The 18,188-nt window shown below is 46.5% G+C and overlaps 2 protein-coding genes across 2 annotated transcripts in view; both read left to right on the top strand.

Moving 5' to 3' along the window:
* The first annotated feature begins 44 nt into the window (after positions 1-44).
* On the top strand, positions 45-8,429 carry IMP3 (IMP U3 small nucleolar ribonucleoprotein 3). The gene is made up of 2 exons (XM_032469172.1): positions 45-180; positions 7,228-8,429. Exon 2 carries the CDS (start codon positions 7,332-7,334, stop codon positions 7,884-7,886), a length of 555 nt encoding a protein of 184 aa, XP_032325063.1. The 5' UTR covers positions 45-180; positions 7,228-7,331; the 3' UTR covers positions 7,887-8,429.
* SNUPN (snurportin 1) overlaps positions 52-18,188 on the top strand; it is a 41,774-nt gene continuing 23,637 nt past the window's right edge. The window contains exon 1 of the mRNA XM_032469170.1: positions 52-180. The gene's annotated coding sequence lies outside the window, so the exon portion shown is untranslated. The remainder of the gene's footprint in view (positions 181-18,188) is intronic.

Genomic DNA, 18,188 nt, shown 5'->3' with positions numbered 1-18,188 from the left:
ACTCCGGCGCCCTCTCCCCGCGCCTAAGTGGCCAGCACCCACCTCGGGGAAGGAGGGGCGCGATGAGGCGCTCAGGCGACTTCTGGCCACTAACTGAGTGGCCTTTTGTTTACCTAATTCCTCAGCAGTTTCTGAGCCTGAAGCTGACCCTGATCTGAGTCCGAGGACCCCCGTCCAAAGGTAACCCCTTCCGTAACCGGTCCCGGCGGGCGGGACGCAGACCCCCGCCCCTCGCGTGCACGCTCACACTCAACAGGAGTTTGGAGAGTGAGCTCCGGAGAGCAGATGGCGCGTCTGGCCGTCGGTCCGTCTGTCCTCCAATCTGCCCCGCGGGGTCCCGCCGGTGGGCGGCGGGCTGCGCCCCTAGCCCGCCTTCTTCTCCAGCGTCCGTAGCCCCTCTGTGCGGCCAGCGAGAAGCCAGCTCCAAAACAACAACAACAAAAAGGCAACTCTGGGAGGTGGCGTCCGAGGAAGGAGGGAATAGCCGAGGTGGTGGGGGGAGGTGAGGGGTGGGGAGAGGGAGGGAGAAGGAAAAGCAGGCTGGGGAATTGGGCAAACTCCACTGCACTTCCGTGCGTCCTGGCTGGCCGGGGACCGCCCGGCTCCGCCCTCCCGCGGGCCTGGAGCGCCGGAGCCGGGGCTCCCGCCTACTCCTCGCTTTCCCTTCGGGCCGTCGCCCTCGCTCGCGCGGAGATCGGGATGCCAGCGCGGGAGACGGAGAGGGAGCGAGAGCGAGAGGGGAGACGATTTGGGGACTAGGTGTCCGCGAGGCTCCAGGACCAGTTCCTGGGGCGGCCGCACCCCGAGCCCGCCCGCTCTCCCCGGGAGACACTTCTCGCCCCGAGGGGCTTAAGCGCCGCGCGGGGGAGCCCTCCAGCCGCCGCCGTGCCTCCTGGGCTCCGTCACCCTCCTGCCTTTTCCATGACGCAAGTGAGGAAAACTCGGAAAAGTTTGCAAAGTGCGGGGCTGCGAGGAGGGCGCTAGAGCCGGGCCCCGGGGTAGGGTGTTGAGAAGGGGTGCGTGGAGAGCCTCAGGCGCCCCCTCCCCCTCCCCTGCCGCCACCCCCGCTCGTGTGGGACCCGGCGCTGGCGCCCCGCGGAGATTGGGCCCCAGAGCCTGCGGCTTCCTCGCGGAAGAAGCCTGAGCCGGCTGGGATACTGGCCACTGCGGGTTCTAGTACCCTAGCCAGACAGGGCCAGGAGTACCCGTCCTGGGCGACTTCCTTCAAGGGGAAGACAAGACCCTACATCTGTTGCGACAGGGAACAAGCCCAGGCACGATCCGATTCTGTGCTGCCTTGTGCGGCAGCGGCGATGCACGGTCTTTGCCAGCAACAGTGAAGAGAGAAAGGTGGTCAGAGTAGGGTTCTGCAAAGAGGTAAAGGGGACTTGACCCTGGTCACTGATTCTGCCAGGCACTGTTCTCGGCACTGGGGGATTACAGTAGAACAAGGCAGTCGGGTTCCTGCTCTGGAGAGTTTATAGTCCACCGTCTTGTCCTTCCTTCATTCATTCAGTCTCTGTCTCATTCATTCAGTCATGCATTCAAGAAAACATTAACTGAGTATTCTGTACCAGGCCCCCTGGGCTACTAAGGCAAATAAGACATTGTCCTTACCTACCAGAAGCTCAGATGTGTCAAGACAAGTGGAGATGTTCCCTGCCTAGTGTGACCAGGGCCATGAAGTGTGAATGGGTGAGCACCTATCCTGGGTTGAGCAAGGATCAAGGAAGGCTTCTGGAGGAGGAGATGCCTAAGGTGAGGCAAACCCTTCAGCCTCTACTCCCCTTCCTGGCTATGCCCTGGAGCCTTGCCTGCCCCCTCGAATTAGAACTTTCTTCCCCTTCATTCTCATCCTACTTTTTGCAGATTAATTGGGACAAGGTAGTGCTGGATAAGATGGGCATCTTCGGCTGCTTGAGGGGTGCAGGCCTCTAGCTCCAAAACCCAGTTTCACTGGTGCAGTGAGTAGATCCAGTTCCCTATGTGGAGCTGGTATATGGCCAGAATCAAGGCTTATGAGGGTGGGGGGAAGGCTTATGTACAAACCCTAGAAGCCCAGGTATTAATTTGCACAGAGAAGTTCAACTGTCAGGCAAATTTGAATTTTTGCATCAATAGACAAAAGCAGTTTGGGCTGCTCCTTGGGAAGCCCAGTTACCAGAAGGTGAGCCCAGGGAAACTGGAAGCCCCAAGATGGAAAGAGGGGATAGTATGACAAACCTCTCAGACAAGAAACCTTGAGATCTTTCCCCGACCATAGGGTCAGCCTCAGTTCTAAGGACTTGGTTCAGCCTAGGATCTCCACGACCAGAGCCTGAATATACTTCCCTCAGCTGCTTTTGGGACACGCCTTTCTTTTTTTCTGTGATCTCTCTTCTGTTCACAGAGCCTTTCTCCAAGCTGGTGTAACAATAGCAGTTTCTTCCCAGTGCTTGCTGAGTGCTAGGCTCCTTTTACGTTGATTAGCTCACTCAATCCAATTGATAGGCTTTCTGCTCACCCAGCTAGGGCCCTAGTCAAGCCCCACCCTCCTGAGGAGCCCCCAGCCATCACCTTGATGGCCTTTAGTTGGCTCCCAAATGCTTCAATCACACATTTGCACACATTTATACATTGGATTTACTCCCATACCTGTTCTAGAGGGGTCAGTTTGTATCTCTCAGTGACCACCCTATTTCCAGGTTCTTGGGGAGAACTCACTCTTCAGCTTCACAGAGATTTCCAGAACCTATATCTTCCACTCCCAACTCTCTTCAAACCTATGGGTAACGGGACCCCTAGTTACTAGTCTCAGGCCACTGCACAAACCTTTGTGGTTTGCCTACACCCTGCCCATTCCTTTGGGGAAAGTCCCTGTATTAAATTCTCCTCACATTACTCTAATTGGAGTGTGTTCTCTCTTTCCTTCTGTGACTCTGATTTGGGCACAGGAAATAGCATCCACTCCCCATACAGGCATCAAACTTTTCTCCTTCAGGAAAGGAATCAGCAAGGGAGAACCATGGCCAGTGCTTTCCAGGTTGACCCTGCTGGTGGCAGCATGTTGAACACACTGGACTGTTACAATAGTAATGCAGACAAGAGATGATGAGGTCGGGCAGGGGTAATGGGCTGGGGCAAGGTAAATCTGGGATTTTATGGGGGTAGAACAGACTGGAATGGCAACTGACAAGATGTGGGTATTGGGGGGAGAGTCAACTCACATCTTTTAAAAATATTCTTTTTAATATTTACTTAATTTATTTATTATCATTATTATTTTTTTATCTAACAGAGGTACTAGGGATCAAAGCCATGACCACGTGCATGCTAAGCATGCACTCTACCACTGAGCTATACCCTCTCCCCTAAAAAATACATTCTTGACTTCACTTTCCCCCACCAGCTTCTGCCTGATTTCTCTGCTCACCTTGCGGCAAAATCCTCAAAATAGCCATATACACTAGCTGCCTGCAATATCTTTCCTCCCTTTCTCTTCTTAAACCCCTTTAGGCATTCTTTTACCCTCATACTCCACTGAAACTATTCTTATCAAGGTCATCAATGACCCAGTGGTTATTCTCAGTTCTCCTCCTACTCAGCCTTTCAGTAGCATCTGACCAGGTTGATCACTCTTTCCCCTGGATACACTTTCTTCACTTACAGTGGGGAGACCATACTCTCCTGGTTTCCCTTTTACTACCCTGGTTCATCCTCTTCTCTCCAATAATTCTTAACACAAGAGTGACTACTAGTAGAATGGTCCTCTTGTCTTTTTCTATCCATATTCTCTCCTTTGATGATCTCATCCAAGCTCATGGCTTCAAACACCATCTTTCTGTCACTAATACCCCAAATTTTAAATCTCCAGCCCAGGCCCTTCTCTAAAATACCAGACTTGGCAGCACTCATCTGAGTCTGCCCACTCTCCCTTTGAGAGCATCCTATCACTTCATAAATCCTCACTTTACTTTCTTGAAAATAAATAAAATACCAGACTCAAATATCTCTCTCCTTGACATCTCCCTTTGGATGTCTACTAGACATCTCCAACCCAACATGTCCAAAATTGAATTCCTAATCTTGTCCCCCATATCTGTTCTACTCGGCAGCCTTCCCCATGTCGGGTGATGAGTACGTTCTTCCACTTGCTCAGGTCTAAAACTGGAGCCATCCTTTGACTCTTCTCCTTATCCTGGGACTCCTCTCTCATTAGCATCTCACTACTGCTCTCCTGGTCCCAGCTATCACTGTTCTTGCCTGCATCACCACAACAGCTTCCTGGTGGCCTCTTTGTTTCTACCCCTGCCTCCTGACAGTCTATTCTCAACATAGCAGTCAGAGTGATCCCTTTAAAAGATAAGTTAGATGTCAGTCCTCTGCTCAAAACCCTTCAGTGTCCTCATCTCACTCAACATAAAAACCAAAGCCCTTACAAGAGCCTATGAGCCTCCGTTATCTGAGCCCTCGTTCCTCCTCTCCTAGCCCATCCTGCTCCAGCCAAGATGGCTTTGTTATTCCTGTTCTGACATGCCAGGCACATTCCTGTCTTATGGCACTTGCACTGTTTCTCCTTCCTCAAATTCTCTTCCCCTAGATACCCACATGGCCCCTATGAAATACCAGCTTCCCAGACCTATCCTGACATACTCTGTTTAAAATTACAGCCCTTCCTCACCCCAAGCTCTCCTATATCCTGCTCAGTTTTGTTTCATGACTCTTTTCACCTGCTAACATATATAATTTACCTGTTTATTATGTTTATTGTCTGGGGAGAAGGGAGTTAACCAAGAGTCCTGCTGCAGGCACACACAAGGGCTGAAGATGGAAAGGAGTGAGGCTGAGGAAATAGGAAGGGTGGGGATGAAGTGCAAACTGGGAGAAGATATTTGCACCATAGATAACTGGTTAAGGATTAATACCCAGCATGTACAAAGAACACCTTCAAATCAATTAGGAAAAAAACAAATAATCGGTATTACTTTCCTACTGCGGCTATAAGAAATTACCACAAACTGAGTGGCTTAAAACAACACATATTTATTACTTTACAGTACTGGAGACTAGAAATCCAAACTGGATCTCACTGGGCTCAAATCAAGTTGTCAGCAAGGCTCTGTTCCTTTAGGAGGCTCTAGGTAAAAATTCATTTCCTTGCTTTTTCCAGCTTCTAGAGGCTGCCCACACTCCTCTGCTCATGACCCCCTTTCATCCTCAAAGCCAGCAATCACACCACTGGACATCTGCATCCATCACCACATCTCCTGACTCTTCTGCCTCCCTCTTTCACTTGTGATTACACATGACTCACCCAGGACAATGTCACCATCTCAAGATCCTTAATTTAATCACATCTACAAAATCCCTTGTCATGTAAGGTAACATTCACAGGTTCTGGGTGGACATCTTCAGAGGGCCATTATTCTACTTACCCCACAATCCAATAGAAAAATAGACCAAAGACACAAAGAGGCATTCCATTGAGGAGGAAACACATGAAAACTTTATTCATCAGGAAATACAAATTAAAATCACAGTCAAATACCATCACACACTCACCAGATTGGCAACATTTAAAAAATCTAACAACCAAGCATTGGCCAGATGAGGGGCAAAGGGAACTTTCATGCACTGTCAGAGAATATAAATTGGTACAGCCCCTTTGGAAAACAATTTGGCAATATCTAGTAAAGCTGAACATGCACTTTACATGTTCATGCATACTTTTTACAAGTCAGCAGTTCCACTCCAAGATGTATACTAGAAGCTACAGCATATGTACAACAGGAAACCTATAAGAATGTTAATAGCAACACTGCTAAAAAATAGTCCCTCCAAAAAAATCCAACAGGAAATGGATTAATAAATTGGATAGAACCAAGCAATGGAATGTTATGCAGCTGTTTAAAAGCAACTGCAACTACATATAATAAACTCCATATGATGTGATTATCTTCTCTGCAACACTTCCCAAATGTCGCTGTGCATACAAACTAGCTGGGGACCTGATTAAATGCAGATTCTGATCCTGTAGGTCAGGAATGGGGCCTGAGATTCCGCATTTCCAACAGCTCTCTGCTGATCCATAGGCTACACTTTGAGTAAGAAGGTTCTCAGTATATTTCGGGATGCATTTATAATGATAAAACTTTTTCTTTATTTTATTTTTTATAACTATTTTATCCTTTTAAACAAAATGTAAAAATAAACACTAAATTCAGGAAAGTAGATACCTTCCTTTCCTTTGGGATAGTCGCTGGAATAGGTAGATGCATTGGTCCTGGTGACCTTGTCTTAACCTTAGGTTGGGTCCATAAGTATTCATTATAGTTTGTATTTTACTTATGTATTACATATGGTATTTTCCATATATCAAATATTATATTTTTTAAAAACAGTGAAAAGTGTACAAAAATAAAATGATAGACGAAGAAGCTAGGTGGCGTCAAAGTCTTGGGCAAATAAAGAGATTAGTCCCGTAGCGCTACACTAAAATAAAACAGATATAACTAGCCGAAAAAAATGTTAAATTTGTTAACTAAATACTCGTGACCAGAAATCCACCCTGTCAAGCTAATTCGTTTAAGCCCAGATTAAAGGGTCAGGATTTGTACTTACTACCCAAGCTTTTCAAATGTACTGGGTTTTATGAATCACCTGGCATTCTTGTTAACAAACCAGGTGACTCCTGTGTAGATCCCGATTCTGCGGGTTGTAGGAAGCAGCCCGGGAATCATTTTTTCATAGATTAGGTGACGCCCAGCCACACTTGGCAGGAAGAAACCACTCCGCCCGCCTGGTGATGGACTTGGCGCTAGTGGGCGGCGGGAATACCGGGTCAGCCCCGGCCGTCTCCGGGAAGCCCCCTACAAGGTAGGAGGAACCTAACGGTCAGCATAGTAAACCCAAGCAAACTAGCGCGGCGCTCATCCCTCTCCCCGGAACTGGCCCTTCAGCTCTAGAGGGAGAGACTCTCCTGAGAGTTCTCCAATGGCAGAGGTCTTAATGAGAAGAAATGACTATAGCACTAGGTGACATAATGCTTGGCAACTTAAAACGGAGCCGACGGGGTTCGGGGACCCCTCCTCGCACTCCGCCCTCCCTCCACCTCTGTGAGCGCTTTTTCCCCGCCTCCCTCAGAGAACCGGAAGAAAAGAAGAAACACGAGACACGGACGCGGGGCATGGCCAACTTGACCAATGGAAATCGAGGGCGTGGCGCTTATCCTCTCTTTCATTGGCCCAGGGTCCCGAGGGCGGTCCGGTCTTCGAGTGCCTGCCGAGGCGGAAGTCGTGCGGGTTCCGTAACGCGCCTTCAGCCTCGGGTCCTGAGGCACCGCAGCCGCCATCATGGTGCGGAAGCTTAAGTTCCACGAGCAGAAGCTGCTGAAGCAGGTGGACTTCCTGAACTGGGAGGTCACCGACCACAATTTGCACGAGCTGCGCGTGTTGAGGCGTTATCGGCTGCAGCGGCGCGAGGACTATACGCGCTACAACCAGCTGAGCCGTGCTGTGCGCGAGCTGGCGCGCCGCCTGCGCGACCTGCCAGAGCGCGACCCGTTTCGAGTGCGCGCCTCGGCCGCGCTGCTGGACAAGCTGTATGCTATCGGCTTAGTGCCTACGCGCGGGTCGCTCGAGCTATGCGACTTCGTCACGGCCTCGTCCTTCTGCCGCCGCCGCCTGCCCACCGTGCTTCTTAAGCTACGTATGGCGCAGCACCTCCAGGCCGCCGTGACATTCGTGGAGCAGGGCCACGTGCGCGTGGGCCCCGACGTGGTCACCGACCCTGCCTTCCTTGTCACGCGCAGCATGGAGGACTTCGTCACCTGGGTTGACTCGTCCAAGATAAAGCGGCACGTACTGGAGTACAATGAAGAGCGTGATGACTTCGATCTGGAAGCCTAGCGGGTCTTCCCTCCCAGGACTGCATTTTATAGATGAGGAAGCTGAGACTTGATGCACGAGAATCTATGAAGGCGCTTTCCCCAAGAGTGTGTCAGCCAACCGGCTGTTCTTAAGAACTTGGCTTCTCAGCTACAAGCCACACAGAACCAAAGGGTACGCCCGTTTTCCACGAAATTTTCTTAGCCTTTGGACAATTGATGATTGAATGACTGCCTTAGGAGACAATGGGAAGCGGTTTTGTACTGCACTGGGGAATTGTTAGATTCTTGTACCTGAAACATTGTAATGTAAAAGCAAAAACTTTATGGGGTTCCCCTACCCGCGCGCCCAGCTTTGCTTTCATTATCTTGTACCTGGACAGTTTGGTTCAATTTATTTAACTCGAATTCTTGCTCCTGTTCGTGATTAAGCTGTCTCCAAATGGTGGAGGGTTTAGTCTCAAGTTTTCATAAAATGGGTGAGATTTTAGTGTTCAGAGTACCCTTGTTGAAAGGAATGCTCTCCTAATGCCAATAAATGGCCTAACTGCTTTTTAAGTGCAAATTTTTGTCTGATTTTCTCACATAGGGTCACACCTATAGGTCTCCTAGGCTCAGGAGCCCAGAGAAAAGAAATAGTGACATCAGCGATCTACCTGTGGGTAAGGCCTGCTGCAGGGCTTGTATCTGGAAGTTGCAGGATGTTGTACTGGGCTGGGCAGATTTGTCAGTTTACCAAACCCTTCCTCGGAATGAGTGTTTTGGCAGAGCTCTTCCCCACAAGACTTCCTGTTGATATCCCAGCCCCAGGAAATACCACATTAGAGGGCTGAACTGTTTGCTTGCATAAGGAAATAATCACCCTGTAGCTTGGCCATCTAGTGGTTAGAAGTGGCCCAGGAGATTCCTGGAACCTTAGATATTCTTAGGAATGGGGCCCTCAGGAGGGCCTGGGCCTACCTGCCCAGAGCTGCATCTGCACAGCTTTTGCCCATCACGACTCACCTTCAGTCCTGCCCATGCTTTCGTCTAGACAGAGTGTTTTATTGAAAGAAGCAGTGGATGCATTGGAAGTCAGGGAGCCTACTCTAATCACTGTGGAGGAATATAAAGTGAGAGGATCTCATCGAATCCAACCCCCTCACTGGAAGGGAGAGTAGGGAGATGACCTCATTAACCCAAGACTAGTACAAGGAGAATAAATAGAATGCCGAGACCAGCAGATTATTTTTACATGTGCCTTCTCCATTTTCCTGGGCATAAGGCAGCACTTGGTGAAGAAACAGTGAAGAGTGGGGAGGGTAGAGCTCAGTGGTAGAGCACGTGCTTAGCACACACAAGGTCCTGGGTTCAATCTTCAGTACCTCCATTAGGAAATAAATACGTAAACCTAATTACTTCCCCCACAAAAATTAAAAATCAAAAATAATTTAAAATAATAGTTGGATAAAATATTAAAATATGAAGGGAAGGTGACACTGGGGATGACAATAATAGCAAATGCTTCTACGGTATGTCAGGCACTACGTGCACTGTTATCTTAATCCAATTCAACAATCCAGTGACTTGGGGAATCCAGTTCTCTACTTTTCAGATGAGGGAACTGAGGCAGACATAGGTCAAGCTACCCCAGATTGCGTAGCCAGTAAGTGGTGGAGCTGGAATGCTCCTCTAAAAGATGTGTAAACACCAGCACAGACAGCCCTTCAGATACTTAAGGGTTTAGAGAGAGCGCCTGAATCTGAGTTTCCAAGCCAGCAGAGAAGTAGAAGCCACTAGGCAGTGTGCTTGGTCCCCAACAGGGTGCTGTGTAAAGGTTTGAACAAGGAGCAGGCGTTGAGCTGCCAAGGATTGACTAACACTCATTGAGGCCCTGCCTATGGTAGGCTGCCGTTTGCTTTTCCCAGCAACCCTGACAGGTAGGTGGTGTTACCCACATCTTTTCAGTTTGGCTAACAGATTTGGGACGAGAACTTGTCCTGGGCTGGGGTTCAAGTCCAGGCTCATGCAACTCCAAAGGCCATGTTCTTTTCAGTGCCATCTCTTTAGAAATGGAAGGAGAGAGAACCCCACTCCTCAGTTCTGGTGACTGGGCATAATCTCTGCCCATTTGAGGAGTGTCCTCAGGGCTCCCAGGATTGCGGATCTCATGGAGAGAGAGTTTGGTGGTTCTATAAAGCAGGAATCTCCTGTGGCCCTCTGGCTGTCAACAGAGCCCACAAGGCAAGGCTGGTAGCCTGTTCCCTTTGGAGTAGTTGGATCCTGCACTTAACGCCTAAGCAGATGCAACTTCAAAGTTCTCTTGAAGGAAACTGGGTTTAGGAATTTAGGAATAAGCTATTCTCTCTCTTTTGGGGTTAGTTGGGAAAGAAATGACTTACCAGAACCTCTAATCAGAAACTTTGAGCTTAAAACAAAAAAATACTACGCAAGACAAGAGATTCAGGAGGCGGCTTGAGGCAGACTGCCAGGTCTGAACTGGGGCTTCTGTGCCTAACTAGCTGCGTAATGTTGATTATTTCACTTAGCCTCTCTGTACCTGCATCTTCCTCATTACAAACATATGGTGATACAGGTTTGGGGGAAGAATGGAGGATTACTGCTTAATGAGTGCAGAGTTTCTGTTGGGGGCAATGAAAAAAATTTAGAAATAGGTAGTGGTGATGGTTGCACAGCATTGTAAATATAATTAAAGCCACCATGTTGTACACCTAAAAATGGCTAAAATGGCAAGTTTTATGTGTGTGTGTATATATATAATATATATGTGTGTGTGTATATATATATTATATATATTTATATATATATATAAATTTACCACAGTTTTATAAAGTGGAAAAAGGGGGATGGGTAATAACAGTACTGACATTAAAAATTACAGAGAGAATTAAATGGCTTAATTCCTATGAAGTGCTTAGAGAAGCTCCTGGTATGTGGTAAAACCCCAAAGTTTAGCTGCCCCCTCCTCTCTCTCCCCAGGCCACAGAAGAAGTACAGGGAGCTAAACATGTTACAACAAAGAAGCCTCATGGATTAAAAATGTGAATACAGTGGGTAGGAGGGCAAATTGGTACAACCTCTCAGGAGAGCAACTTTATAATATGTATCAAGGGCCTTAGAAACATGCATTGTATACCCTCTGACCTAGAACTGCCGCTTCCAAGAATTCAACATAAGTAAATTTGCAAAATGTTAACTACAGGAATCTTCGTCATAGTGTCTAATAGAGTACAATAGGGGAAAGTTGAAAATGTGTCCCGAGGGGACTGGTGAAATTGCTGGATATCTTTATGATGAAGCAACCATTAAAAATTATTATAACAAGATACTTAAGGACTCAAAAAAGTTAACAGTTAAATAAAGCATAAAACAGTACCAATAGTATCCCATTTTTCTGAAGACAAATCTAGGCATAGACAAAATAGTATTTTGTATATTACTGTCTCTCTGGATATAATATTGCCTCTCTGGTTAGTAGTAGTATTGGTGATTTTAACCTTTTTCTTTGTGCTTTTCAGTATTTTTAACTTCTCTATGAAGACCATGCATTACATTAAGATAAGTATGATTTTGTGTGATCTCAGTCTGAAGCTTATAACTGTCTCAAGTTTTGGGAAAAGAAACACTTAGCTTTAAAAAGCAGTTGGTGTCTTAATCAAAGAGCAATTGAGATGGTCTCATTAAAAGAGAAAAGAAGTGACACTAACCTGGCTGCCCTCAGGAAGAGGCTTGGACAAAGAGCCCAGTGAGCTGAGAATCATTTCCTCCCCAAACTCGGTGAGTTAAAGAAAGGTCAGCTTTCCAACTCAGCCTCTGGAAGCCTGGTGTGCCATCACAATTTAGGCCAGCTTCCTAGAGGGGTTAAGTATATAAATAACTGAAGCAAAGGTTGTATGAAATTATGGGATGCCCTCTGGTATTCCCTATTCCTTTTATTATTATTATAAATTTTTTAGTGTTGGTTCCAACCCACTAAATGAATTTCACCCTCCACTAAAGGGTCAAATCCTTTTGTTGAAGTTTGAGAAAGTGCCCTTGATAACACTTCAGCCTTTCCCAAATTGGCATTTTTAACTTGCAATATTTAAGAAATTGCTGTTCCAGCTGTTGAGTCAGAACATGGGCTCCATCTTTTATTTACTAATTGATTTCAAATAAGCTCCCTGCCTACCTCAGATCCTCTTTGCTTGCTTGTTTCTGAACAGAGAGAAAGTGAAAATTAAATGAGACCTACACACACATACTCACACACACTTGGTGTTTATCAAAGGCAAAACCAAATCAAACCAGTGCTGCTCTGTGAGCACACTTTGGGAAACAGAGGTCAGACGATGGAGCCCTGACTCCTCAGTGTAGCATTCTAGGGCCTCCTGGATCCTGCCTTACTCTATATCTCATGTCCAGCTGCCTTCACTCCTCATCGTTGCATCCCTGCATCTCCCAGCCTGGACCATCTGCCTGTGCTTTGTCATCTGGCAAACTTCAGCCCTGGCATTGCCTCCTCTTTTGTGAAATCTTTCTTGCTCTCTTCAATATGGCATTCTAAACGTGCTACCTTTATATAAAACACTGCCTTTATAAAACAGGCCTTGTGCGTTTGTGACTATTTGTCTCGTTCCCAAGGCTACAAGCTCCCCCAGGACCAGGAGCCTAGAGATCAAAGCTGACTCACCTTGTGACTTGCAGTGTGCCTGGTTCACTTATTCATTCATTCATTCATTCACCAAGTGTTTATTGAGTACTTACTATATGACTGGTGCTTGACACATAGGAGTGAACAAAACAGACATGGTCCCAGACCTCTTGTAATTTACAGTCAAGAAAGTGAGAGACTTTCAGAAAGAGTCACATAAGTAGAAATATAAATTATGACAAATGTCGTGGCAGTGAAATGCAGAGTGCTGTGAGCACAGAGGGATCTGCTGTGGCTGAGAAAGTGACATTTGAAATGATATCTGACAGATTCACTAGGCAGACAGATTCAGAAATGGTCCAGGCAAACCTCCTGGAGAAAGTGAAATTTGAGACCTGAGGATAAACATGAATCAGGCAGAAAGCAGGGGGAAGAACACACCAGGCAGGAAAAAAACAGAATGGGGAAGAGCCCTGAGGTAAGACATCTAGAAACTGCAAAAACCAACTTGGCTAGAGCGCGGTAAGCAAGGGGACAGACAGACGGCCCAAGGTAAGTGACAGGCAAATCCTGTCCACCTGGCAAGGACTTTGAATTTTATTCTCATTTCAGGGTACAGTCACGGGTTTCAGGAGTGGGAGTGACTCAATAGACATACATTTTGAGGGTCACTTTGGCATTGTGTAAAGACAGTTAGATGTGGACCTGCCTGCATGGCTATGTGGGGGGCAGTGAGAAGGCTTCTGAGTCTTCTGGGTGAGAAGTGGCATGTATCAGAGTGGTGGCAGTGGGGCTGGAGAGAGGTGATTGTGTCTGCTGACTGTTTTGGAGATGATAACGGATACTCTTGGTACCCAACGCAGATGCCCTTCAGCTGGTCAGGGTACCCATGCCCCAGGGGCTACTGAGTGTTGGCTGCCTCCCTTCTCTGAGAAGTTACCTCTGCTGACTTGACCCATCTCATCCTAGAGGTCACACTCATCACTACCATCCACTCACTAGCAGCCAATGAATGACTCATTGGAGGAACAAAAGGTCAAGCCCCTGGCCTTAACCAGGGCATCCCTTGGCACAGAACCCCTGTGGGTCAAGCAGAGCCTAGACTTACCTGAGACCGCATCTTAGCTCTGTTCTTTTTTCTTCCCTATCCTGCTTCCCTCAGTCCTTGGAAGGTTTTTCCTGAAGGGTACCTCCTTGATAAATCACATTCACTCCAGTCCTGGCCTCAGGCTCTGTTTCTAGGGAACCTCACTAATGCAGAGGAGGATGTGAAGACTGAGGCATGTCTCCCCACCTCTATCCGGTGGTCAAGACACACAGCATCTGTTCAATGAAAGTGAAGATGCCCACAAAGCCCTCTAATGAGCTTGTATGCCCAGATGGACTCTTGGGCAGGCTTCATTGTCAAGTGTGAGCCAGGTGACTCTGGAGAATCAAAATTATATGACCAACGGGGAGGGTATAGCTTAAGTGATAGAGCACATGCTTAGCATGCACGAGGTCCTAGGTTCAATCCCCAGTACCTCCTCTAAAAATAAACACATAAACCTAATTACCACTCCCCTCAACAAAACATTAAAAATAAATAACTTTTAAAAAATTATAGGACCAAAATGATAGGAGCATTGTGGATGAATGCAGGTACCAGGCTGCCATCCCATCTAAGGCCCACCGGCTCCCTCCCTGACCTCCACGGGATTCTGCAGGTGAACTATGTCAAGGTAAAAACATTTCTGACCACAGTAGTCACCAGCAGCTGAGGGTTTGGGGCTGAGCTAGCCAGAGAAATAGCCAACAGGAGGGAGGAGGAGGACTCAGGCCTCAGCTTATAGGAATTAGGTCAGAGCTTCTGGCAATGCCCAGCTCCATGCCTGCTCAGTCACATGCACCTGGTTTTGGCAATTTCTGTACCACTTATCTATTGCCTCAATAATGGTGTATAACAAACCCAACCCCAAACTCAGAGCTAAAACAATAAGCATTTATTTAGCTCATGAATTTGCAAGTCAGCTGAGCACTTTAGGTCTTTGCTGGGCTCACTAAGATTTTGTGATCAAATGTGTGTTGGACTAATGACTCTGCTGACCTTGACTGGGCTCTTTCTTCAGTCTGGAGATACACTGGCTGGCTGTCGGCTGGTCTGGGATGCCTTCGCTGGGCTAACTGTGGCAACTTGGCCAGAATGCAATTGCTTCATCCTCCAGCAGCAGCAATTAACTTGCATGTCATTTTAATATTACTCTCAAGGTGCCTGTGTTGAGTATGACTATCCAAGAGGGTGGCTCATGCACAATGGGAACCTAGCTATGTCCCCACCGTGGCCCCTAGGATGAGGCCTTGCATACCCTAAGTCCTTAATAACTGCTTCAAGTTCAGCCCCTTTTATTGTGACCAGCAGGCACTTGTCAGACCCTGAGATTGAGCACTTCCTTTAATTTTGCCCCCTAGGTCCCCTATTTGCCTCGCCTAGCTCCTGATGCTAGGTATTATGCTCCCAAAGCGCTGGAGAATGAGTCCAGAGAAGGCAGGGTGTCTATCCTGAGAGGACAGAGACTGCAGTAAACTGGCTGCTTACAAGTGAATCATCTCTGGGTTCATCTCTGGGCTCACCAATCCAGCCAGCCCTCAGGCTGTATTTTCCCAGGTCTGCTCATTCTGAACCATTATCACACTATTTGCCTTAGGGGCTTCCCACTTGTATTATTGTGTAGTTAGGAATTTAACCTTGCCCCCAGAGGTCATTGCCCTCACCTCTAGGAGGTAACCCCAAACCCTCGGACTGTCACGCCTGATGGGAGTGTCTTTGTTTGCCAGGGGTCCTTGGAGCAGTCAGATTAGCAGTAATGTGATTTAAGGTGGGGACTCTGAGCCACACCCACAATGAGATGGATAGTGGGAACTTTGGGGCAGCAGCTGGGCTTCCTGAGGGGCTGAAAACTGCCCCCAGGTAGACAGTTAGCCATTTCTCTGTGATGAAACTCTGGCCCCGTGATCTTCTCTGGGTGGCAATATTCCATGTGTACTGTCATACATCGAGGCTGGCAGAGGAACGCTGTCCTGACCCCGAGAACATAATGGAAACTTCACTCTGGGCTTCTTCCTCAGGTGACTTTAATCTGTATCCTTTCCCTTTCCCATCACTGACAATGACAACTTTCAGTGAGTTCTCGGAGTCGTTCTAGTGAATCGTCAAACCTGGGGTGGCTTGAGGAACCCCTGCTTTTGCAAGTACGGTCAGAAATGAGGACAGTCTTACGTGGACTGAAACCCCTCACTTTGCTTTTGGCTAGCTCTCACGATTATTCTTTTCTTAGTCATTTTCTTTGCATCATCTTTCTTTTCTTTCAACCTAAGTTTAGTTTAACAGGAAACTGCCCAAGGAATTAGGATGTTAATCTTGTAGAGTCACATAATCAGATCTGAGAGAGAAGGAGAGACAAATTGCCTTGATGCCTTTGCCTTAAAAGCGAATCGAAGATATTCTATACCAGTGAAATTACAGAATAAAGGCACTGAAGGAGGGGAGTTATGCTCAGTGGTAGAGGGCATGCCTAGCATGCATAAGGTCCTGGGTTCAATCCCCAGTACCTCTATCAAAAAATAAATAAGCCTAACTACCTTCCTCGACCCTGACCCCAGCCAAAAAAAAAAAAAAAAAAAAGGCACTGAAGTCCTAGAAGGTGGGTGTCCACTAAAGAATGTCACTTGCCACCCAGCCCTATAAGGATTGAGTCATTAGCCACTGCAGTCACTGAGCTTCAACATACCTTAAAATGAGTTCAGGGTGGCAGTGAGGAATGAGGACTCTGCTCTGGGAAAACTGGCAGAACAGGCCTTCAGACAGATTTTTTTTCAGGAGAAAATATTATGAACCTAATTTCTTCTCATACTTGGAAAAGCACTAAAATTATTAACCAAGATATTTGTTTCTGTGAATAGCAGTAACCTTCTACCGAGATGTGTGCTTGATTGCATGTCCCCCTTCTCCAAAATCACATTTATACTAACCTCCCCCACTACTTCAGAACAGTTCCTTGGAGGTATCTGACAGGCTGTCTCCTGGGCTATAGTTCTAAGTAAGTTCCCAAATAAAGCAAACTCACAGCTCTCTCGTTGTGTGTTTTTATTTCAGTCAACATAGGATAACATATTTCCCATCAACAAACACCTAGTAACAGCTGCTCGAAATGAGGGACACATGCCGCTGGAGATAGTTATAAGCTTTTCATGTTACGATGTCTCCAAAGAACTTCCTGACAGACTAACCAGGCCATTTTCATGAAAACAGGAAAATGAATAAGCATAAATCGAACCAAAAAGGGCCTTCAAGTTAACACTGATTATTTTTTATTATTTTTTCCAGTTCTTTTATTGTTTTTATTGTATTATTTTTTAATTTTTATTTTATTTTTAATTTATTATTATTTTAGTTTAGTTTATTATTATTTTATTATTTATTTTATTATATTATTTTAAAATTATAGTTTCCAGTTCTTTTATTATTGAGGTAAAATATACTTAACATAAAATTTACCATTTTAACCATTTAAGTGTACAGTTCAGTGGCATTAAGGACATTCACATTGTTGTGTAACGATCTCCATCCTCCATCTCCAGAACGTTTTCACTGTCCCCAGCTGAAACTCTGTGCCCATTAAACAATAACTCCCCACTTCCCCTCCTCTCAGCCCCTGGAAACCACCCTTCTACTTTCTGTCCCCATAAATATGACTACTCTAGGTGCGTAAAGATAAACTCTCCTGTTTTCCTTCTCTACTATGACACTTCACAAGGAAATACTTCATTTCTGACACTTTTCTGGTCATCACATGTGTGTGGAGGTTGTCACATCAAGCAATTCTGAAACAAAGCTGATTGTTTACAATTCGGTTCAGCTCTGACACTATCTACCTGGAGATAATGTCAGATCCCACAGGTGAAGGGCTCAGCCCCACAGACTACATCTCCCCTCCCCAACTTCAGATGCCAATCAAAGTCTAGGTTGTTACCCATGCTTTTGGATGGACTGGCTATAAATTAGGGGTTCCGATGACCCCCTCCTGACTAATTTGCTAGAGCTACTCACAGAACTCAGGAATACAGCTTACTTATTAGATTGTCAGTTTATTGTAAGAGGATATAACTCAGGAAAAGCCAGATGGAAGAGATACATAGGGCAAGGTATGGGGGGTGAGGGGATGGAGCTTCCATGCCCTCTCCAGGTGTGCCACCCTCCCAGCACCTCCATATTTTCAGCAGCCCAGATGCTTTCCAAACCAGGATGGTAATTTTAAGATTTTTATGACGTCTTCATTACATAGGCATGATTGATTAAATCATCGACTGACTCAACCTCCAGCCCCTCTCCCCTCTCAGAAGGGGGCGGGATGGGGGTGACTGGTCCCACCTTGGTTTCCCTGGCAACAGCCCCCATCCTTTGGAGCTTCACAAAAGTTACCACCTTAACTTGAACTCAGGTGTGGCTGAAAAGAAGCTTGTTATGAATAACAAAAGACACTTTTTATCATCCTCCTCCTTTAGGAAATGCCAAGGGTTTTAGGAGCTCTCTGCTGGGAACTGAAAGAAAACCAAATACACATTTCTCATTATAAATCACAGCATCACAAATGACCTCATGTAATCATACAGTATTTGTCTTTTTGTGACTGGCTTATGTAGAAAAATGTCCTC

Source organism: Camelus ferus, chromosome 27 (assembly GCF_009834535.1).
Source record: "Camelus ferus isolate YT-003-E chromosome 27, BCGSAC_Cfer_1.0, whole genome shotgun sequence".
Taxonomy (NCBI): Eukaryota; Metazoa; Chordata; class Mammalia; order Artiodactyla; family Camelidae; genus Camelus; species Camelus ferus.
Note: the sequence above shows the minus strand (reverse complement) of the source record. Positions and strands in the feature narration are given on the sequence as shown.